At 42.9% G+C, this 18,477-nt stretch overlaps 1 protein-coding gene across 3 annotated transcripts in view; it reads right to left on the bottom strand.

Moving 5' to 3' along the window:
* Positions 1-18,477, bottom strand: part of vps41 (VPS41 subunit of HOPS complex) — a 179,654-nt gene that overhangs the window by 13,864 nt on the left and 147,313 nt on the right. For all 3 annotated transcript variants that reach the window (XM_055633832.1, XM_055633833.1, XM_055633834.1), the window contains 3 exons: positions 16,047-16,184; positions 11,291-11,345; positions 4,382-4,522 (listed from right to left, as the gene is read on the bottom strand). In XM_055633832.1, the coding sequence (XP_055489807.1) occupies positions 4,382-4,522; positions 11,291-11,345; positions 16,047-16,184 (334 nt within the window). The remainder of the gene's footprint in view (positions 1-4,381; positions 4,523-11,290; positions 11,346-16,046; positions 16,185-18,477) is intronic.

Genomic DNA, 18,477 nt, shown 5'->3' with positions numbered 1-18,477 from the left:
ATCATAACATCTCATCTCCTAATCCATGGCATTGAATATTATTGATTTAAAAGTGATGAATTATCCTTCAAGAACATTTTTGAAAAGCACTCTGAGCAACATTCTTAAGGGGCTGTCCCACTGCGGCGACCTGATCCGCGAGTTCTGGCGCGTTTGCCCTCGACTCATACTCGCAGCATGGTCGACACGAGGTCTTTGTAACTCTCCTTCATGCTCGAGAGTGGTCTTCGCGTACTCGAGGCCTCAGCTAGGTCGCGGTGTATTTTTCAACATATTGAAAAATGCCTGCGAGTAAAAAACGGTCGCCATGGCAAAAATAGCTACTTTTTTTACACGTAGGTATAGTCGTAGTAGGTCGGCATGTTATTCGTAGGTAATCGAAAGTAGTCTAAGGTAGTTGAAGGTAGTCATAGATAGTCTTCATCATAGTCGAAGGGAGGTCGAAGGAGGTCTTCTATATAGTCGAAGGTCGTCTTCAACATGACATGTTTTTTCAAACTCTCCTAAAAGGGGTGACCTAATTGGCAAGTTTAGAAGTGTTTGAAAAATGTCATATTGAAGACCTCCTTCGACTATGTAGAACACTAGCTTCGACTAGCTACAACTAACTTCGGGAAAATTGGACACCGAATAGTGGAGACTGAAGACGACCTCCTTCGATCTCCTTCGACCTCCCTTCGACTATGATGAAGACTATCTACGACTACCTTTGACTACCCTCGATTATCCACGACTAACATGTCAACCTACTACGACTAAACCTACGAGTAAAAAATGTATCGATTTTTTTCCATGGCGACCTTTTTTCACTCGCGGGCATTTTTCAACATGTTGAAAAATACGCCGCGACCTAGCTGAGGCCTCGAGTACACGGGGACTTACGCTCGAGCATGAAGGAGAGTTACAAAGACCTCCTACGACCTCGTGTCGACCATGCTGCGAGTACGAGTTGAGGGCAAACTCGCCAGAACATGCGGATTAGGTCGCCCGTGGGACAGCCCCTTTACTTGCTCGAAATGTAGCCAAAACATCACCAATCAGCAACTAATGAGTTTAAGCCAAGATGGAAACGAGTACAGACTCAAGGACACTTTGGAGGACATGTGCCCAAGAAGTTCTGATTTTGCTTTACATATTTTTAAGTGGTGCAGCATGCTTCCATCTTTCATGGAAGATGAAAAGTTTTTTTTTAATAGAACAGATTACTTAAAATATTATATTTAAACCAACATCACGTAAAATCAAACATTAATTTATCCTGAGACTAAATGAACGGGTGTCTCAACAGATCCTTTATAAATATTCAACACTACCAGATTTCTTTAAATATCATGAGAGTGAAAGCACTTAAGGAATCAGGGAATAAATAACAGATCGAAGAATACTCCCACAATTTCTCAGGGCAAGTCAGGCCAGCCATATCAATTAACTAATGGCCTATTAAACATGCCATGCAAGAAAATAAAGGGCTTTAACAATGAGGTCAAGGAAGAAATGAATACACTGACAGCAACATAACCAATTCAGATTGGTTAATTATCTAATTAATTAATGGAACTATAAAGACCTGTGAAGTAAATTATTTACTAAGATTTAACTTGCCCACGTTGCTGCACTACAGTGTAGAGACTGGGAGCTCTCTGGTCACTGCTACTCTTGCATTGATTCATATGCAATCTACTGTTGCAATGAACAGACGGACATAAATTACTCTCATAATTAGGTCATGTGATAGGAGTAGAATTAGGCCATCAAGTCTACTCCTCCATTCAATCATGGCTGATCTATCTCTCCCTCCTAATTCTCCTATCTTCTCCCCATAAACCTTGACACCCATACTAATCAAGAATCTATCTATCTCTGCCTCAAAAATATCCATTGACTTCGCCTCCGTAGCCTTTTGTGGCAAAGAATTCTGCAGATTCATCACCCTCTGACTAAAGAAATGTCTCCTCATCGCATTTCCCATTTAAATAATACTGTTGTTTCCAGGTAACACCCAGGTTCCATTTTTACAGACATTTACATGTAGATTTTGTCTGTAAGTTGGAAAATACAAAAAAATAATTTGAAGTGGTAAAAATCACGTCTTTAAAATTTATGTCGGTTAAAATCGACATATTTTTACTTCCTGGTGCTTTTGATCAAAATTGTTCAATTATATTGGCTGCTTAGCTTGTAATGCAGCTGCCCGTGATGCCACAGGTCCATGATATTAAGCAGTTGCCAGAATTGCTGTCAGTGAAGGGAAATCCAAAGATCTTACTGAAGCTTTCAGGGCAAGTTCCTTTGAGGTCAGTTTGAGAGCCACCATTTTCTGCTACTGATTGTATGGAAATGAATTGAGTATTAATATTCTTAAGAGACCCTGATCAGAGTTCCTTCAATTGTCACAGATATTAAGAGGATCCAACTGTAACCAAATGGAGCAAGCCACCAGGTTAAATTATGGCTTCTTCTGAGCAGGTAACTGATAAATTATAACATTTCTTTTAAACCATGCTTCAGTGGGTTCCTCAGGACATCTGCATACTGCCGTTAAAATGTTCAAAGAACACCTGAGAAATTTTATTTCTCATTCCTGGGATCATTCTCGTAAACCTCCTCTGGACCCTCTCCAACGCCAGCACATCTTTCCTCAGATATAGAGTCTAAAATTGCTCACAATACTCCATATGAACAATGCCTTACAAAGCCTCTGCATTACATCGAAGAGAGGCACAAAATGCTGGAGTAACTCAGCGGGTCATGTGCTGGAGAACAGGAAGAGGTGATAGTTTGGGTTGAGACCCTTCTTCAGACTGAAAGTCAGGAGGGAGGAAAACTAGAGGTATAAAAAGGTACATAACAAATTGGAGGACCCAGGAAAGTTGGAGCCCACAATGGTCAATTGTTGGCTATGATAGAGGTGATAACGAAGGATGTTATTAATTCAGAAGTAAAAATGATGATTACTAAATAATATACAGCCCGAATATAAGAGATCGTGAGGACAGAGGTAAGTAAAATTATTTGGAGAGAGACCCAGAGCTCAATTTTCTTACAAAGACAGTGAGCTTTGAGAAGGCCACAGAAGTAGGATTTCAGTAGAACAAAAATTGAACTGTATTCAGTTTGGTAGTGTGTTATCACTTCATACAGTGACCAGCAAGCTGCACTCTGGGTACAATAAAACCCCCAACATTGAAGCCAATATGTGAACAAAGGCAGACTGGCCTTCTCCCACCGCCCTCCAACTACTACACTGTACTTGGATAATATTAGATACTTTATCGAGTTTGTTATATCTGGTCTGCAATAGGTCTCATAAAAGCCTCCAGAGAAAATGATATGCATAAATTGTGAGCAATTTATTTTAAAGCATTAATGAATTTAAAAACAGTAGATAAATAAACGAAGATTAAAGCCTGCACTGAACACAGCTCCCTTGTCTAATCTGCCCTCCTTAATCATCACAAATAGCTTTTGCAGTGGGAAACCCTGCCATGATGCATTGCAGTTACATAATCAGACTAATACTAATTCTAACCTAAATAAAATGACACCAGGACTGGGGACTAAGGTGGAGTAGCTGGGATTTGGGAATCACTGGTCAGTGCGGTCCCGGTGGGCGGAAGGGCCGGTTTCCACGCTGTATCTCTAAATTAAAAACAAAACTAATGGATGATTGTGACTCAGATTGAATTAGGATATAGACAGCACAATTGAGGCTGAGCACTGAGATGAGTGCTTGACAAGGGGATCTTCTTCATAGTTATTCTTAGAGTTAGGAATAAGGGCAAGGGTAAGAGCCATAAGCAAAGATGGGGGAAAAAGGGAAAAGCCTGCATCATTTTTGTTTCTTTCTTTCTCTCACCCACCGCTCCCTGGTTAAGTACATAAAGGGAAGGAAATTAAATGGTACGAACCTTGGTTAAAAATAATTCCATTCAACTTATAGACCTCTTTTGGAGGTAATGAAGGAAAAAATAAGACGAAGTAAAAACTGGAAGAAAAATAGGGACATTGGTAGAGAAGTGAGCAGACATTTAGTAATTTGATAGTGACAAATGAGGGAGGTCTTGCCAGATCTGACAGTCTGGGTGTCTATATCGCTTATGGACTCGACACTCTTTTTGGACTACAGGAAGCAAGAAAAAAAAAGCCTGCACTCGAGAATGAAGAAGAGGAGGATGATTTAAGATTTTACCAGGGCACAAACACTGAAGGAGGAGATGAGAGAATCGCAAAGTAGATTACTGTTCCACGGTGATATTGAAGGATCTAACGTTGGGAATTTGATAGTGACAATGTAAATAGATAAGCATATTTTAGCGAGAAACATAGCAGCTAATTCGAGAAAATATGTCCAATATTTGCGATGACATCATCATTTACGTACGTGGTTTGTCAATGGAGTAGGAGATAAGGTCCTCCCAGAGCTCAGCATCATCCTGTTCCTTGGCAAACTCAATAGCCTTGTCTACATCTTGCAGTTCCTCAGTTATCATCTGCAACGCACGGCGGCAATTGCCCATCCTACCTGCAGAAGAAAGACAGGCATTACATTTCAGCTGTGCCAAGAACCCATCACCAATCACACCACTTTATTTGCACTCTCATCATAAACGATAGTTGGAGAATTATAAACTTTTAATGCGAGGAAGAAAAGGAGGCAGCAGATTATTGGCTAGCTTTGCAGCCCAACCCAATTTTTCTTTTAAATAACTTCAATAAAGATAAATGATCATAAATCAAAATCGAGCAACCTTGACAATCTCAAGGGTGTTCCAATCTCTGTTACAATGCATTCTCTGGAAACTTAATCCATAGAATTGAACACAATACAATTGAAATTATATAGCTCCTTTCATGACATCAGGCTGCCACGGAATGCTTCAGAACTAATTTTAGTTTAGTTATACAGCGAGGGAAACAGGCCCTATTGCCTAGCGATCCCCACACATTAACACTATGCTACACGCACACTAGGGACAATTTTTACATTATAACATGCCAATTAACCTACAAACCTGTACGTCTTTGCAGTGGGAGAAAACCCACGCAGGCCACGCGGAGAAAGTACAAACTCCGTACAGACAAGCAACCGTAGCCAGGATCGAACCTGGGTCTCTGGCTCTGTAAGCACTGTCGGGCAGCAACTCTACTGTTGCGCCACCGATGAAAGTAATTCTGGAAATTATTTTCTGGAATGGAAATTATGTGACAGTGTGATTTAGGGAGAATGTCTGAGAGCTCATGGACTGGATATTTGACAGCATGGACAGCAATAATGGAGCAATTAAATCTGAGTCGTTCAGCTGGCTAGAATTGGAGGAGCTGAGGTATCCTTGAATTATGACGTACATAAGTAAGGAATTGCAGTTCTAACGAATTATCTTCAACTTGATAAGTTAACTTTAATATCTCCCCACAAATGATCCTCATTTTCTTTATGTTTAAGAAGGAACTGCAGATGCTGGAAAATCGAAGGTAGACAAAAATGCTGGAGAAACTCAGCGGGTGATGCAGCATCTATGGAGTGAAGGAAATAGGCAACGTTTTGGATCGAGACCCTTCTTCAGACTTATGTGAGGGGGGCGGGAAGAAGAAAGGAAGAGGCGGAGACAGTGGGCTGAGGGAGAGCTGAGAAGGGGTGGATAAAGCAGGGCCGGAATTCGGATTCGGAATGGGAGAGGGAGTTGAAGTGCTGAGCCACCGGGAGATTATGTAGGTTCATGCGAAATCCCGGTGGCTCAGCACTTCAACTCCCCCTCCCATTCCGAATCTGACCTTTCTGTCCTGGGCCTCCTCCATGACCAGAGTGAGGACCACCGTAAATTGGAGGAGCAGCAGCACCTCATATTTCGCTTGGGCAGTTTACACGCCAGCGGTATGAACATTGACCTCCAATTTCAGGTAGTCCCTGCTTTCTCCTCCCCTTCTCAGCTCTCCCTCAGAGCTCTCCCTCAGCCCACTGTCTCCGCCTCTTCCTTTCTTCTTCCCGCCCCACCCTCACATCAGTCTGAAAAAGGGTCTCGACCCGAAACGTTGCCTTTTTCCTTCGCTCCATAGATGCTGCCTCACCTGCTGAGTTTCTTCAGCATTTTTGTCTACCTTCTAATTTTCTTGGTGTTTTTATTTCAATTTCTGGTATTTGCATTTTGATGATTCTTATCTAAAATGTTGTAGGATTGGAGGGGCTTAGAGAGAGAGAGGATGGGGTGAGACAAATAGGAGGGATCTGAAAACAGATGAGAAACTTAATATTGAGACAAGGCTTAAGTTGTACTCAAATAAGCTGCCAAGCACAGGAAAGCACAGTTTAAATGACCTTAAGTTTATCGGCAGTGAAGTGAGGGTGATTGGTTGCAAACACATTGGAAAAGTCAAGTCTCGAACTCACAAAGGTATGGACAAGGGTTTCAGCATCAGATGAGCTGAAGGGGCAGAGTCAAATGCTGCTAAAAACTGGTTGCCTTTGTAATGTCAGATCAGAAACAGGCTGGTTCAGTTTCACACAGTTGCCACTGAGAGGGATGGAATTGGTGGCTAGGGAATAGAATTAGTGTCAACGATGAAAGACAGTAGCTTTGTTCCCAATATGCGGTTGGAGGAAATTACTGTTTCAGTAATAATGGCTGTCAGATAAAGAGCCTGACAAATTAGAGACAGTGGAGGAATCCAGAGAGTGTGAGATGGAAGCAAGAGTCATTAGCACACATGTGGAACTCTGTATTGGTGTGCTCTCTGTATTGGTGGCATTTTCAACTATGTGGGTGAGAAATGGGAGACAAATTCTCCAGAGGCTCCAGGTAATGATGGGAACATGTAGGAGAAGCCATTGCTTGTCATTCTCTGGGTTGGACTGAATGGTTCAGAACAGGACCAATTGAAAGAGCAGAGGTGTTGGAGGAGGATGGTGTGGTAAAGGGGGTCAAAAATTGCAAACAAATTGAAGGAGCTATGAAACAATCTCACAGGACATCAGCAGTCTAACCGGAATGCTTCTCATCTAAATGTTATATACATTAATATCTCCTAAATACTTTTATATATAGCTAGATCAGGGGGGACCCGTTGGGACCCGTCCCCTCAACGTGCCTAACCACCCCCCCACGCACACAATAACCACCCCCCTTGATATTGGAGAGAAGGGAGGGAGAGAGGGGGGAGAGAGGCCAGGGGGGGGGAGAGGAGGACGCAAGAGGAGGGGCAAGAGGAGGAGGGGGGGGGATAGAGGCGGGGAGGGAGGGGGCAGTGGAGGGGGGAGAGGAGGAAGGTGAGTGGGTGAGCGGAAGGGGAGGGAGTGGAAGGGGTGAGTGGGTGAGTGGAAGGGGTGAGTGGAAGGGGTGAGTGGAAGGGGGGGAGTAGGAGGGGGAAGAGGAGGGGGAGAGCAGGGGAGAGAGGAGGGGGGAGAGGTGAGGGGAGAGGAGGGGATGGAGAGGAGGGGGTGGAGAGGAGGAAGAGGAGGGCGAAGAGGAGGAGGAGGAGGGGGGTTCATAGAAAATAATCCAAGTCTGTCCAACCTATATCTGCAGCTAATACCCCCTAATCCAGGCAAAATTCTGGTAAACTCCCTCTGTAACCTTTCCAAACCCACCACATCCTTCCACTAATGGGGCGGCCAGAACTGCATGCAATATTACAAATGTGGCCTAACCAAAGTCCTATAAAGCTGCATCATGACATTCTGACTCTTATACTCAATGTCCTGACCCATGAAGGCGAGCATACCATATGCCTTCTTTACCACTCGATCTAATTGTTTTGCCACTTTGACCACCCCGGCAGCTTCGACCACCCCGGGCCGCGGAGCTTGAACCGGCCCGTTCGCGGAGCTCGGTTGAGCCGCGGGACTGATTACCATCGCCCGGTGGGGTAACAACAAATCGCCTCAGCGCAGAGGGAGAATGAGGAGGGAAGAGACAGTAACTTTAAGACTTTTGCCTCCATCACAGTGAGGAGGTGCCTGGTGAACTCACTGTGGTGGATGTTAATTTGTGTTTATTGTGTGTTTTGTTGTTTATTATTATATGTATGGCTGCAGGCAACGACATTTCGTTCAGACCAAAAGGTCTGAATGACAAATAAAGGATCTAATCTAATCTAATCTAATCTAAACTTTCAGGGAGTTATGGGCTTGTACCCTAAAATCCCTCTGCACATCAATACTGTTGAGGGTCATGCCATTAATTGTATATTTTCCCTTGCATTCGACCTCCCAAAGTTCAATACCTCACACCTGCTCAGATTAAACGCCATCTGCCATTTCTCCACCCATTTCTGTTGCTGATCTATATTCCACTGTATACCTTGACAGCCTTCCTCACAGCCCATGATCCCAGCAATCTTGGTAGATCTGCATGTTAGAGTGATAGATTTGAGTGAGGTTGGTTTGTCAAAAGGTTGAGACAGTCATTGTCTTGCTTGAGGTTAACAATGAATAGAGAAGAGGATAAAAAGCCAGAGGGACGGATCCACGTAGATCACAAAATCTGAAGATGGGTGAAACAGCCAAACACATGGACATGAATGAAAAAGTGCTGAAAAGAGAGCTCAAGATTATGCAGGGCCCAGAATTCATAATAACGTGGAAATCAGCGGGAAATGGCAGAGCTGGGGTTAGATCATTTGGAATCAAAAGATGAAGGGGGCGCTGTTCTGGCGGCAGCCATGGCATCAGCGCGTCAGCCTTTCAATTTTATTTTTTATTTTTAGTATGTTTTAAAGTGTGTATTTAGTGGGGTTTTTTGTGTTTTGTGTGGGGGGTGGTGTGGATGGTGTAAGGGAGAAACCGCTTCCGTCGCCTCCTCCATGGAGAGGCGACTTTTTCCAGGTCGCCTCCCCCGTGGCCTACCATCAAGGATCGGCGAGGTCTTTCCCGGAGACGTGCCCGGGGCTTCAGCGGCAGGCGCAGCGTGGACTCGGCGTGGAGCGGGTGAGCCCTCGTTGGGGCTCGCCGGAGGGGAGTGCTCCGTTTCACTGGCCCGGGGCAGCCGGCAGCCTGAAGTCGCAGCCTGAAGCCGCGGTCTGCAGAGTTCCAGCTGCTGCGGCGTCTACAGCCCGGGATCCCTCGTGGGGGACCAGGGGGAAGAAGAAGCCGCCATTGCCGGCCCGCGGATAACTTCTACCGCGGGCCCAGCATGGACTTACCATCACCCCTGGAGGGGAGCTTCGACCGCCGGCCCAGCAGTCTACGGTGCTTCTGGCTGCGGCGGGGACTTTAAATCTCAACCGCCGGCCTGCGGCCTACACAATCTTGAAGCCGCGGTCTCCGGTGAGGAAAGACCGATCCTGGACTCTGACTCTGGAGAAATGGAGGAGGACAGCCAACATTTTTTGTGCCTTCCACTACAGTGATGAATGCTGTGGTGGATGTTTATGTTACATGTTGTGTCCTGTTTATGCATTTTATTATTTTGTTAACCCATCTTTATGCTTTGTATGGAACTTATTTTTAAATTATGTAAAGCACTTTGGGGTCAATGAATTGACTATAAATGTGCTATATAAATAAACTTATTATTATTATTATTATTATTATTATTATTATTATTATTAAGATCAGGAGGGATGGTGAAAACCTAGCTCGGCCTATGAGCAGAGGATGGGAGCTGAGAACGTGTAAGCAGAAAAAGGTCTGAGGCAGTATTAGGCTTCAAGAGTTGCTGGTGTTTGAGATCTTTAATGGCTGAAAGAAAGAAAAATTGTCTTTGTTGAAGCATTGAAAGCAGCAAAGGATGAAGGAGCAGAACAGACCAGGACGGTTTTGAGATCGAAAGAATCGGTGCTGTTGGGAAGAAAGAAATCAATACAATGCTTATGCCAGTGTTTTAAACAGGAACATCAAGATGCAATGAGAACATTGATGTGAGAAATGCTGAGAATCTTGAACCATGGTTAAGTGTGAAATGTGAAGGGTAGAACTTCTGTTATAATGCACAGCTAAATATGAGAAAAGAGGTATGACTTTGGAAGTGTGTTTTGAGCAATTGTCGATTGTCTGTTATGAAACCAATCTGATGGGATGAATATCTCCTGCCCAGACACACCTTCTTGCCAGCAGTCTGCCCAGTGTACATAATGGATAGCATCCATAACTGGGCGTGATAAAATATCGCCCTAGGCATAAACGATGTGAACAACAAACCAAAACCGCCTGAAGGCTCCATCGTCCAAGAGGCTCCTGTAACTGCTATCAGGGAGCACTGTAAATTGTTAAGTGTCACCTAATAACATATTGGACAATTGTGATTATGTTCTTCCCACAGCGGCAGGTATAACTGTATGAAATGGTTAATATAAACAGTTGATATGCTATGCAGTGCCCTTGTTACATGCACTTGTTCAGTGCCACTTGAACAATATTTGGAACAGTTTGTGATAAGCAAGGACAGTGACAATGGTGCGGTTAAAATGTTTGGATATTAAAAGTCTGTATGATTCACAAGTTTAGGCATTTTAGTTGACTGTGAGCTCAATCTCTTTCAGCTCTGATCTGCTCTGATTTTCTTGTATCACTCATCAATTGCTGCCTTGAGATGGTGAAACTTCCAAAGTATTTACTGTAACTTTTTATTTGAATTCAGTACTTCCCTTATGGACTAGCCATCAAGAATCATTCAGCATGAGTGAAATTAACATTACATCTGCCTGCAGCAACATACCTTGTAAATTAATGCTTCTTATTCTGTTGTTGTGAACTATGAGCTCGGTTCCTTTTGTATTGAAATACTCCAAGAATTTCATTCAAACTCTTTCTCCCTTTTTTGATGGTTTTATACTCATTGTGTTGGAGAGACCAGTGGAGGGCAGCATTTGCCACAAAATAAGATACAAACGAACATGAAAGATGAATGGAAAAGGGAGCATTTTCTCCAAGTTTAAAAAGATAATGAAATTATCTGTCTTTTAACCAGCAAATACATTCATTAATCCACCTTCATCATTTTGATGACATCCCTATAATCATTAAGCCATATCCTATAAAGATATATTTGATATTGACAATGCCACAGTATTTTGGCTGGTTCAATTTTGGGGATTAATGCACACAGGTTAACTTTCTTAAGCATCAAGCATCTTTCAAGACAGTTTCAAATTTTTTGGTAGCAATGGCGAGAATAGTGTTTTGGGGCAACAATGCAAAGTGGATTAGGCATTGTTTAGTAAACAATTGGTGAGAAAAAAGTTACTTAACCTATCCTTTCACTTCTAATAAATTAACCCCGTCCAGAGGCTTTGCTTCCAGAGAGCACTTCTTTCACAACCCCTCCCAAAAAATATCTAAAAACAAAAATATTCTTACTTAAAAGAAAAACTGTCTCTTCAACAAAGTTCCGCTGCTGACAAATTTCAAGAGCCTGTGGAGAAAATAAACAAAAAAGATAAGGCTGTTGCCATTGCACATTGTTAATATTTTGTTCTACCGCAACAATACTTTCCTGCAAAGGACAAGATTTGGGATGTATTTGGGAAGCATTATGTGCATGCATTTTACATACAGTTACCAAGAGGTTCAAGATATTCTCTCAGGAATCTGACACAGATTCATATGTGATTTGTTTCCTCATAGTTTCTCTGAACTTGTCTGGAAATCAGGAGCTGCAGACTACTTGCGATAGGCTAGCAAACACAGGATGAGCAAAAAGCATTCACAAGACCATATCTCCCTCAACCTTCTTCTAATAGGACAATTTTATTGCCATAGCTAATTGAACTCTCATTGTTGGTCCAATCTTTTGTTCTCATTGTTCATTATTTGTCACCGTTATATGAACACTTGCATATGCTTTTCATTAACTAATACTATGCCTTTCCAATGAATAAGAAGATTCTGGGTTTGGACGCAGAAAATATTGAAGGAGCATACCCTATCAGGAATGCTGCTGTTCAAATCAGACATGTTTGTTCTTACAAGTGGATGTAAAGCATCCCTCAGCATCATTCAAATCCTTCATTCAATAGACAATAGACAATAGGTGCAGGAATAGGCCATTCGGCCCTTCGTGCCAGCACCGCCATTCAATGTGATCATGGCTGATCATCCTCAATCAGTACCCCATTCCTGCCTTCTCCCCATATCCCCTATCTTTAAGAGCCCCATCCAGCTCTCTCTTGAAAGTATTCCGAGAACTGGCCTCCACCGCCCTCTGAGGCAGAGAATTCCACAAACTCACAACTCTCTGTGTGAAAAAGATTCAGATCATGAATGAAGATCTATGGAGGATTGAGGCAGGTGAGAGGCTGGAATGCGGTATGAATGGTGATGAAAGAACGTGTAGTGGACAGAATGGGCAGGGAGCCAGGAGAAATGTTGGGTTGAATTACATGTATTTTAATGCGAGAGGTTTGACAGGTAAGGCAAATTAACTCAGGGCGTGGATAGTTACGTGTGACTGGGACGTTGTAGCCATTACTAAAACCTGGTTAAGAGAGGTACAGGACTGGCAGCTTAATGTTCCAGGGTACAGATGCTTCAGGAGAGGTAGAGGTGGGAGTAAAAGAGGGGGCCTTGCTTTAATGATAAAGGGGGGGGGGGTGTGTCATGACTGACATTACTATGGTTTGCCCCAGGATGGGATGATCACCTTGTTGGCAATGTACTACAGGCCCCAAATAGAAAATGGGAATTAGAAGAGCAAAGTGGCAGAAAATTGCAGGCAGTTGCAGGACTAATCCGGTTGCCTGAGTAGGGGAACTTTCCCTAATATTGAATGGGATTGTCACAGTACAAAAAGTTTAGACAGGGTGGAAATTCTCAAATATGTTCAAGAAAGTTTCCTCAGGCAATATGTAGAGGGCCCTACACGCGAGAGAGTAACACTTGATCTAGTTTCAGGAAATTTGGAGGGGTGAGTGGATGAAGTGTTCATAGAGGAGTCTTATGGGACCATTGACCACAGTTCTATTAGGTTTAAGATAGTTATGGATAGAGACAGAGCGGGCATATGAGTTAAAATTCTAAACGCTAAAAAAGGAAATCAGGAGGGCAAAAATCGATCACTCTGGCAAATAAAATTAAGGATAATCTCAAGAGACTTTATAAGTACATCAAGGGAAAAAGGTAACCAGAGAGAGAATGGGTCTCTCAGGAGATGGGTAAGGTCGACAACGCTTGGTTCTCCTCTATTTTTACTGTGGAGAATGACATGAGGACTGGGGAACTTGGAGCAGACAATGGGAGTGGCTTGAGGGTAGTCAGTATTACGGTTGAGAAGGTGCCGAAGGTTCTAATGGGTATGAAGGTAGACAAATTTCCCAGGCCTGATCAAATATATCCGAGGATACTGTGGGAAGCTGGAGAGGAAATTGCAGGTACCCTGGGCGAGATTTGCAAACAGTACAGACAGCACCCATGGTCGGGATTGAACCAGGATCGCTGGTGCTGTAATGCGGCAACTCTACCGCTGCGCCACCCCGGCTGAGCAGGCTGGGACTTCATTCCCATGATGATGAGGGGTAATCTTGTAGGGGTGTCTAGGATCATAAGAGGAATAACTAGGTTAAGCGCACAGTATTTTACCCATTCTGAAGAAGGGTCTCGACCTGAGATGCCACCTATTCCTTCGCTCCATAGATGCTGCCTCATCTGCTGAGTTTCCCCAGCATTTTGGTCTACCTAGTATTTCACCCAAAGTAGGGGAATCAAGAATCAGAGGACATAGGCTTCTGGTAAGGGGTGAAACATTTAATAAGAACCTGAGATGCAACATTTTCACACAAAGGGTGGTAGGTATATGTGATAAGCTGCCAGAAGAGGTACTTGAGGCAGGTATTATCACAACACTTAAAAAATATTTAGACAGGGAGATGCATAGGTTGGGTTTAGGGGGATATGGGCCAAACGCAGGCCGGAGGGACTAGTGTAGATTGGCCATGTTGGTCAGTGTGGGCAAGTTGGATCGAAGGGCTGGTTTCCACACTGTATGACAATGACTCTGAATGGGGCGAGTTGTTTTCCCGGGCCAATAATTTTCCTTCCATAAAATCATATTACAAACTGGCCTGGCTGTCACCAAAATTGATTTTGAGAAGGCTTGGTGTCTTTTCCATGTGAACTAAATTTAAAATGTGGTTATACATCAGTCTGAAATAATGTTAATTATTTCTCCATTATCCGTTACTAATTGCGGGCACAAGATTTCAAGCAACAAACATAGTTTGAGAGAAACAGACTGTACTTGACCGAAAATAGCAATCACAGCAACAACAATGGAGTAAAATAGATTGCTGTAGCGGCACCTAGTGGTTAGGCCACTCTTGCTATGCGAATCCTCCGCAGGCACGGGAAGGAGTCGCGGGATATAGGGGTGTGCCCGAGTATATAAGAACTGACCTTCCCTCTCTCGCTCTCTTCCTCTCTCTTCATGAGAGTGTCCTGCCACCTCAGCAGGAGCTCAACCGAGCCCACGAGGCAACAGCCTCTCAGCAACAACAATGACTATTATACTAGAGTGCTAAACGTGCATGTGCATCTAACCTACAATGCCTGAATAAAGAATCCATTTATTCACCCCATTTGAGCCTCTACATTACAGTAATTCTTAAACAGTCTAATTATTTTGAATTTCATTGGAGAAGATCAGAGATTTTGACATGAAGATATAATATTGAAGTAAACTAGTTAATTCTGACCCGAGTAGTATATCAGTGGGATACAATAACAATCGGGTAATGGACGTAACAAAAATGTGCACATAATATAATCTTTATTTTTATACGTATTCTTGTGATAGTGAAGTTACTGCAATTATATAATTTATTGCCTGATCTGAGCAGTTCATGGACTGTGTGGCTTCCTACAATAAATCAGAGGACAATTAAGACCATTTTTTTTTGCTATGAGTGTGGGTGTGGGGGTCAGTTATTCCCACACTAGGTGGCAACAATATACAGTAAATATACTTAATTCCCCAAGGAACTAGATGGATATTTTTAGTTTAGTTTAGTTTAGATACAGCGGGGAAACAGGCCATTCGGCCCACCGAGTCCACACCACCCAGCGATCCCTGCACATGAACACAATCCTACACACACTAGGGACAATTTACATTTATACCAAGCCAATTAACGTACAAACCTGTACGTCTTTGGAGTGAGGAAGGAAACCGAAGATCTCGGGGAAAACCCATGCCATCACGGGGAGAACGTACAAAGTCCGTTCATTCAAGCACCCATAGTCGGAATTGAACCCGGGTCTCTGGCACTGTAACGCAGCAACTCAACCGCTACTTCACTGTGCTGCCCAATCTGGTGGATTTGTGTCACTCTAGCAATTTTTTAATCTTGATGTAATCGTCCCGTGTATTCAGCAACTACTTGTCAATATCCAACTTTGAAAGAATGTCAGGTCAGAAACGAACACAGCAACAAACCTTTCTCTGCAGTCCCTACCTTGGCCACAGCATACAGTGATTTCAAAAGCAGAAGGCATAACTGGAGATCAACACAGGTCCCTTATAATGCTGCTCAATTATTGCTGAAATGCATTACAATTATGAAGGTCTTGGATCAGTTGAATGAGGAGGGATTGTTTGAATGTAAGTGTGATGAAGGGGTAGCACTTTGGTGTAGTTAGTGGATTACCTTGGTGTATAATGAGTGGGAGAATATAAGAGGGTGGATTGATGGGAATATGGGGGAAATATTAGGATCAGTATGCAGGTGGATGCTTAATGGTGGACGCAATCCCGATGGGCTGAAGGCCCTGTTTCTGCATTATATCATTCTATGACCTTTTGTAGCCATAAACACGACAGCTATTGAAAGGTCAAAGAGTAATTTGTTTTTTTTTTGTGAAAGTTGTCATCACATGGTGTGGTACTAACAGATGGCAGTAATGTACTGAAGGGAGGTTTGATCCAAACACACAGGGGGCAGAGTGAAAATTGATTACTGGAATGAAAAGATATATGTGCACATAAACACCAGCACAGAACAACTGGGCTAAATCACATTTTTGTACCATGGACATAATTACTTTTGGTACATAACCATACATGTCCCTTCACAGCAGTACCTGCAAAGGGAGACACATTACAGAGTTACCAAGACCAATTTACTTTCTCCAGTGGGCAGTGGGTGCTGTCTCTCAGGAACGGCAGCAGACTTGGACGATCGTATTCAGCATACAGGCTGATCTGCTGCTCGTGGAACCGCTGTCCTTTATGGTGATCCCTCTTGAATAGGTTATGCAAGTACTGTGTAAAGAAAAGTGGAAGTTAGAGCAGAACAGCCGTAAACACGAAACAAAACTTTCCCACACAGATAAAAGAATATTAGTAATATTACATGAGGAGAATGGTAAACTAAAAAATATTGATAAGAAATACGTATTCAGCTATTTCCCTTCGATCGGCCTCCCAGAAAACAGAGTCTTGATGAAGGTAGTTCAAAGTCAACACATTTAAAGAGACAAGGATATATGTGAACAAAATCGTATAATTTTAAGATTGCCAGTAATTATCATGAAAGGTTGTAATAAGCATTCACCTGTCATATTAGATTCGCAGCATGCCATACCCACCAAATGCATTTGGTCTTAGAGTTACAATAACACCTTATAGGACCAATTACACTAACATTCAAACAAATTCTAAAGTGGAAGCAAGTTGATGATTGCAGCTCCAAAAGATGGGTAGCCCATATGACCACCATTACCTTTGCACAGAGTCAAGCAATGGTGATTTTATTCGGCTTTAAATTGCAGGAAGCAAATCAAATCAGTGCCTAATCTGAAAAGTGTAGATAGTAAACTCCCCATAATGTACACACAAATCATGCTCATACGCCATCGCTGGAATATTCAATAAACACTCTGGGCCAAGATCCCTAATTTGAACTCAAATTTATTGACACATGTACCACATTTGGGATGTGTCAAACTTATTTAGCAATTTTCCACTCATATTTGCATCTGGTGAAAGCAGATTCTGCCCTGAACCAGCGCAAACCAGAGTTAGACCACAATATTTATATCTTTTTTTAAAAAGTTTTCTTTAAAAATATTTTCTTGATATATTGAAAATGGCAACATGTTGATTGATTATGCAGCCAAAAATGGGTTAACTACAGTGTGTAAGGGTTTTGATCAAATAGTTTTTGATAAACTACTGAAAATTAAATTAAAACACTAAGCTACTGGGCACTAAGAAAACAATTATAAGTTGAAAATATTCTGTGCAACAGATCTTAAAACATGCTTTGTGGCGCTGGGTGTGAACAACAAGTTTATTTTCTTTGGTCTCCACCAAAACCTGCAACCTGTGTCTGAATATGTGTGTGAGTGAATATGTGTGTGTGTGAATATGTGCGTGTCTGTATATGTATGTGTGTGTGGGTAAATATGTGTGTGTGAATATGTGTGTGTGTGTGTATATGTGTGTGAGTGCATGTGAATGTGTGTGTGTGTGTGTGTGTGAATATGTGCATGTCTGTATGTGTATGTGTGTGTGAGTAAATATGTGTGTGTGAATATGTATGTGTGCATATGTGTGTGAGTGCGTGTGAATATATATGTGTGTGTGAAATAATATAGTATTTCGTAGTTCAGAGCTTATTTGTTAAGTTTAATAACGTGATGGCTGTCAGGAAGAAGCTGTTCCTCAATGTAGGTGTTGCCGTTTTCAGTTTACAAAAGTCGGACGTGACTCCAGAAGTCGGGCATCAGTCAGTCCACAAGCCGTGACAGTCAGTCAGTCTAAAGGGCATGAGTTAATCCCAAGGCAGTGAGTGAGTCCACAGGTCATGAGTAAATCGCTCACTGCCCCCTCTCCTCCACTGACATGCCCCACCTCCGCCTGGCTATAGGATGCACCCCCTACTGAAGCCGCCCTCATCTCCTGCATGAGCCCCCACCGCCCCCGCCCCCCCCATTGCTCATCAGCTCACGAGAACCCCCATCTGAAGCTGTGCCCCTCCCTTGGTTGCACGATGTTTACCACCCCCTACCCCACCCTGACAGCCCCCACCTCAAAAAAATGTTTTGCACAAAATCTTCAGTGTTCATTAACAACTGAAATTGTCTTTCGGCTGCTTTTTCAACATCATGTCAGGAAATGTTAGAGGTCAAGGTGATGTGGCTATTGCTGTAGTATCCTCTAGGATAGCAGCTACATTTCTGCCTGGTGGAAGAATTACACATTCCCGATTCAAGATACCCATCCAAGTGGCCAAGGATTCATTGTGCAACATCGAGAAGAACTTTAAGACGCCACATTTCACGAGGCAAGTGAAAGTCATTGTTTGGGATGAATGTCCAATGATTTGGAGAGAATGCTTTGAAGTTGTGGACAGAACTCTTCCAGATGTCTTCAGCAACACAAAGCATTTTGGTGCACCCCCCCTGCCAGTACAGGCCTCAGTGACTGAGTTGCCAGCCCTCAGTGACTGAGCTGCCAGCCCAAAAATCCATTCCGCCCACAAACTCCATACTAGCCCTCTGGAAACCAGTACCCAACATACTAGCTCAACAGAAATATGAAGGGAAATGTC

Source organism: Leucoraja erinacea, chromosome 4, assembly GCF_028641065.1.
Source record: "Leucoraja erinacea ecotype New England chromosome 4, Leri_hhj_1, whole genome shotgun sequence".
NCBI lineage: Eukaryota > Metazoa > Chordata > Chondrichthyes > Rajiformes > Rajidae > Leucoraja > Leucoraja erinaceus.
This window is presented reverse-complemented; position numbering and strand designations above follow the sequence as displayed.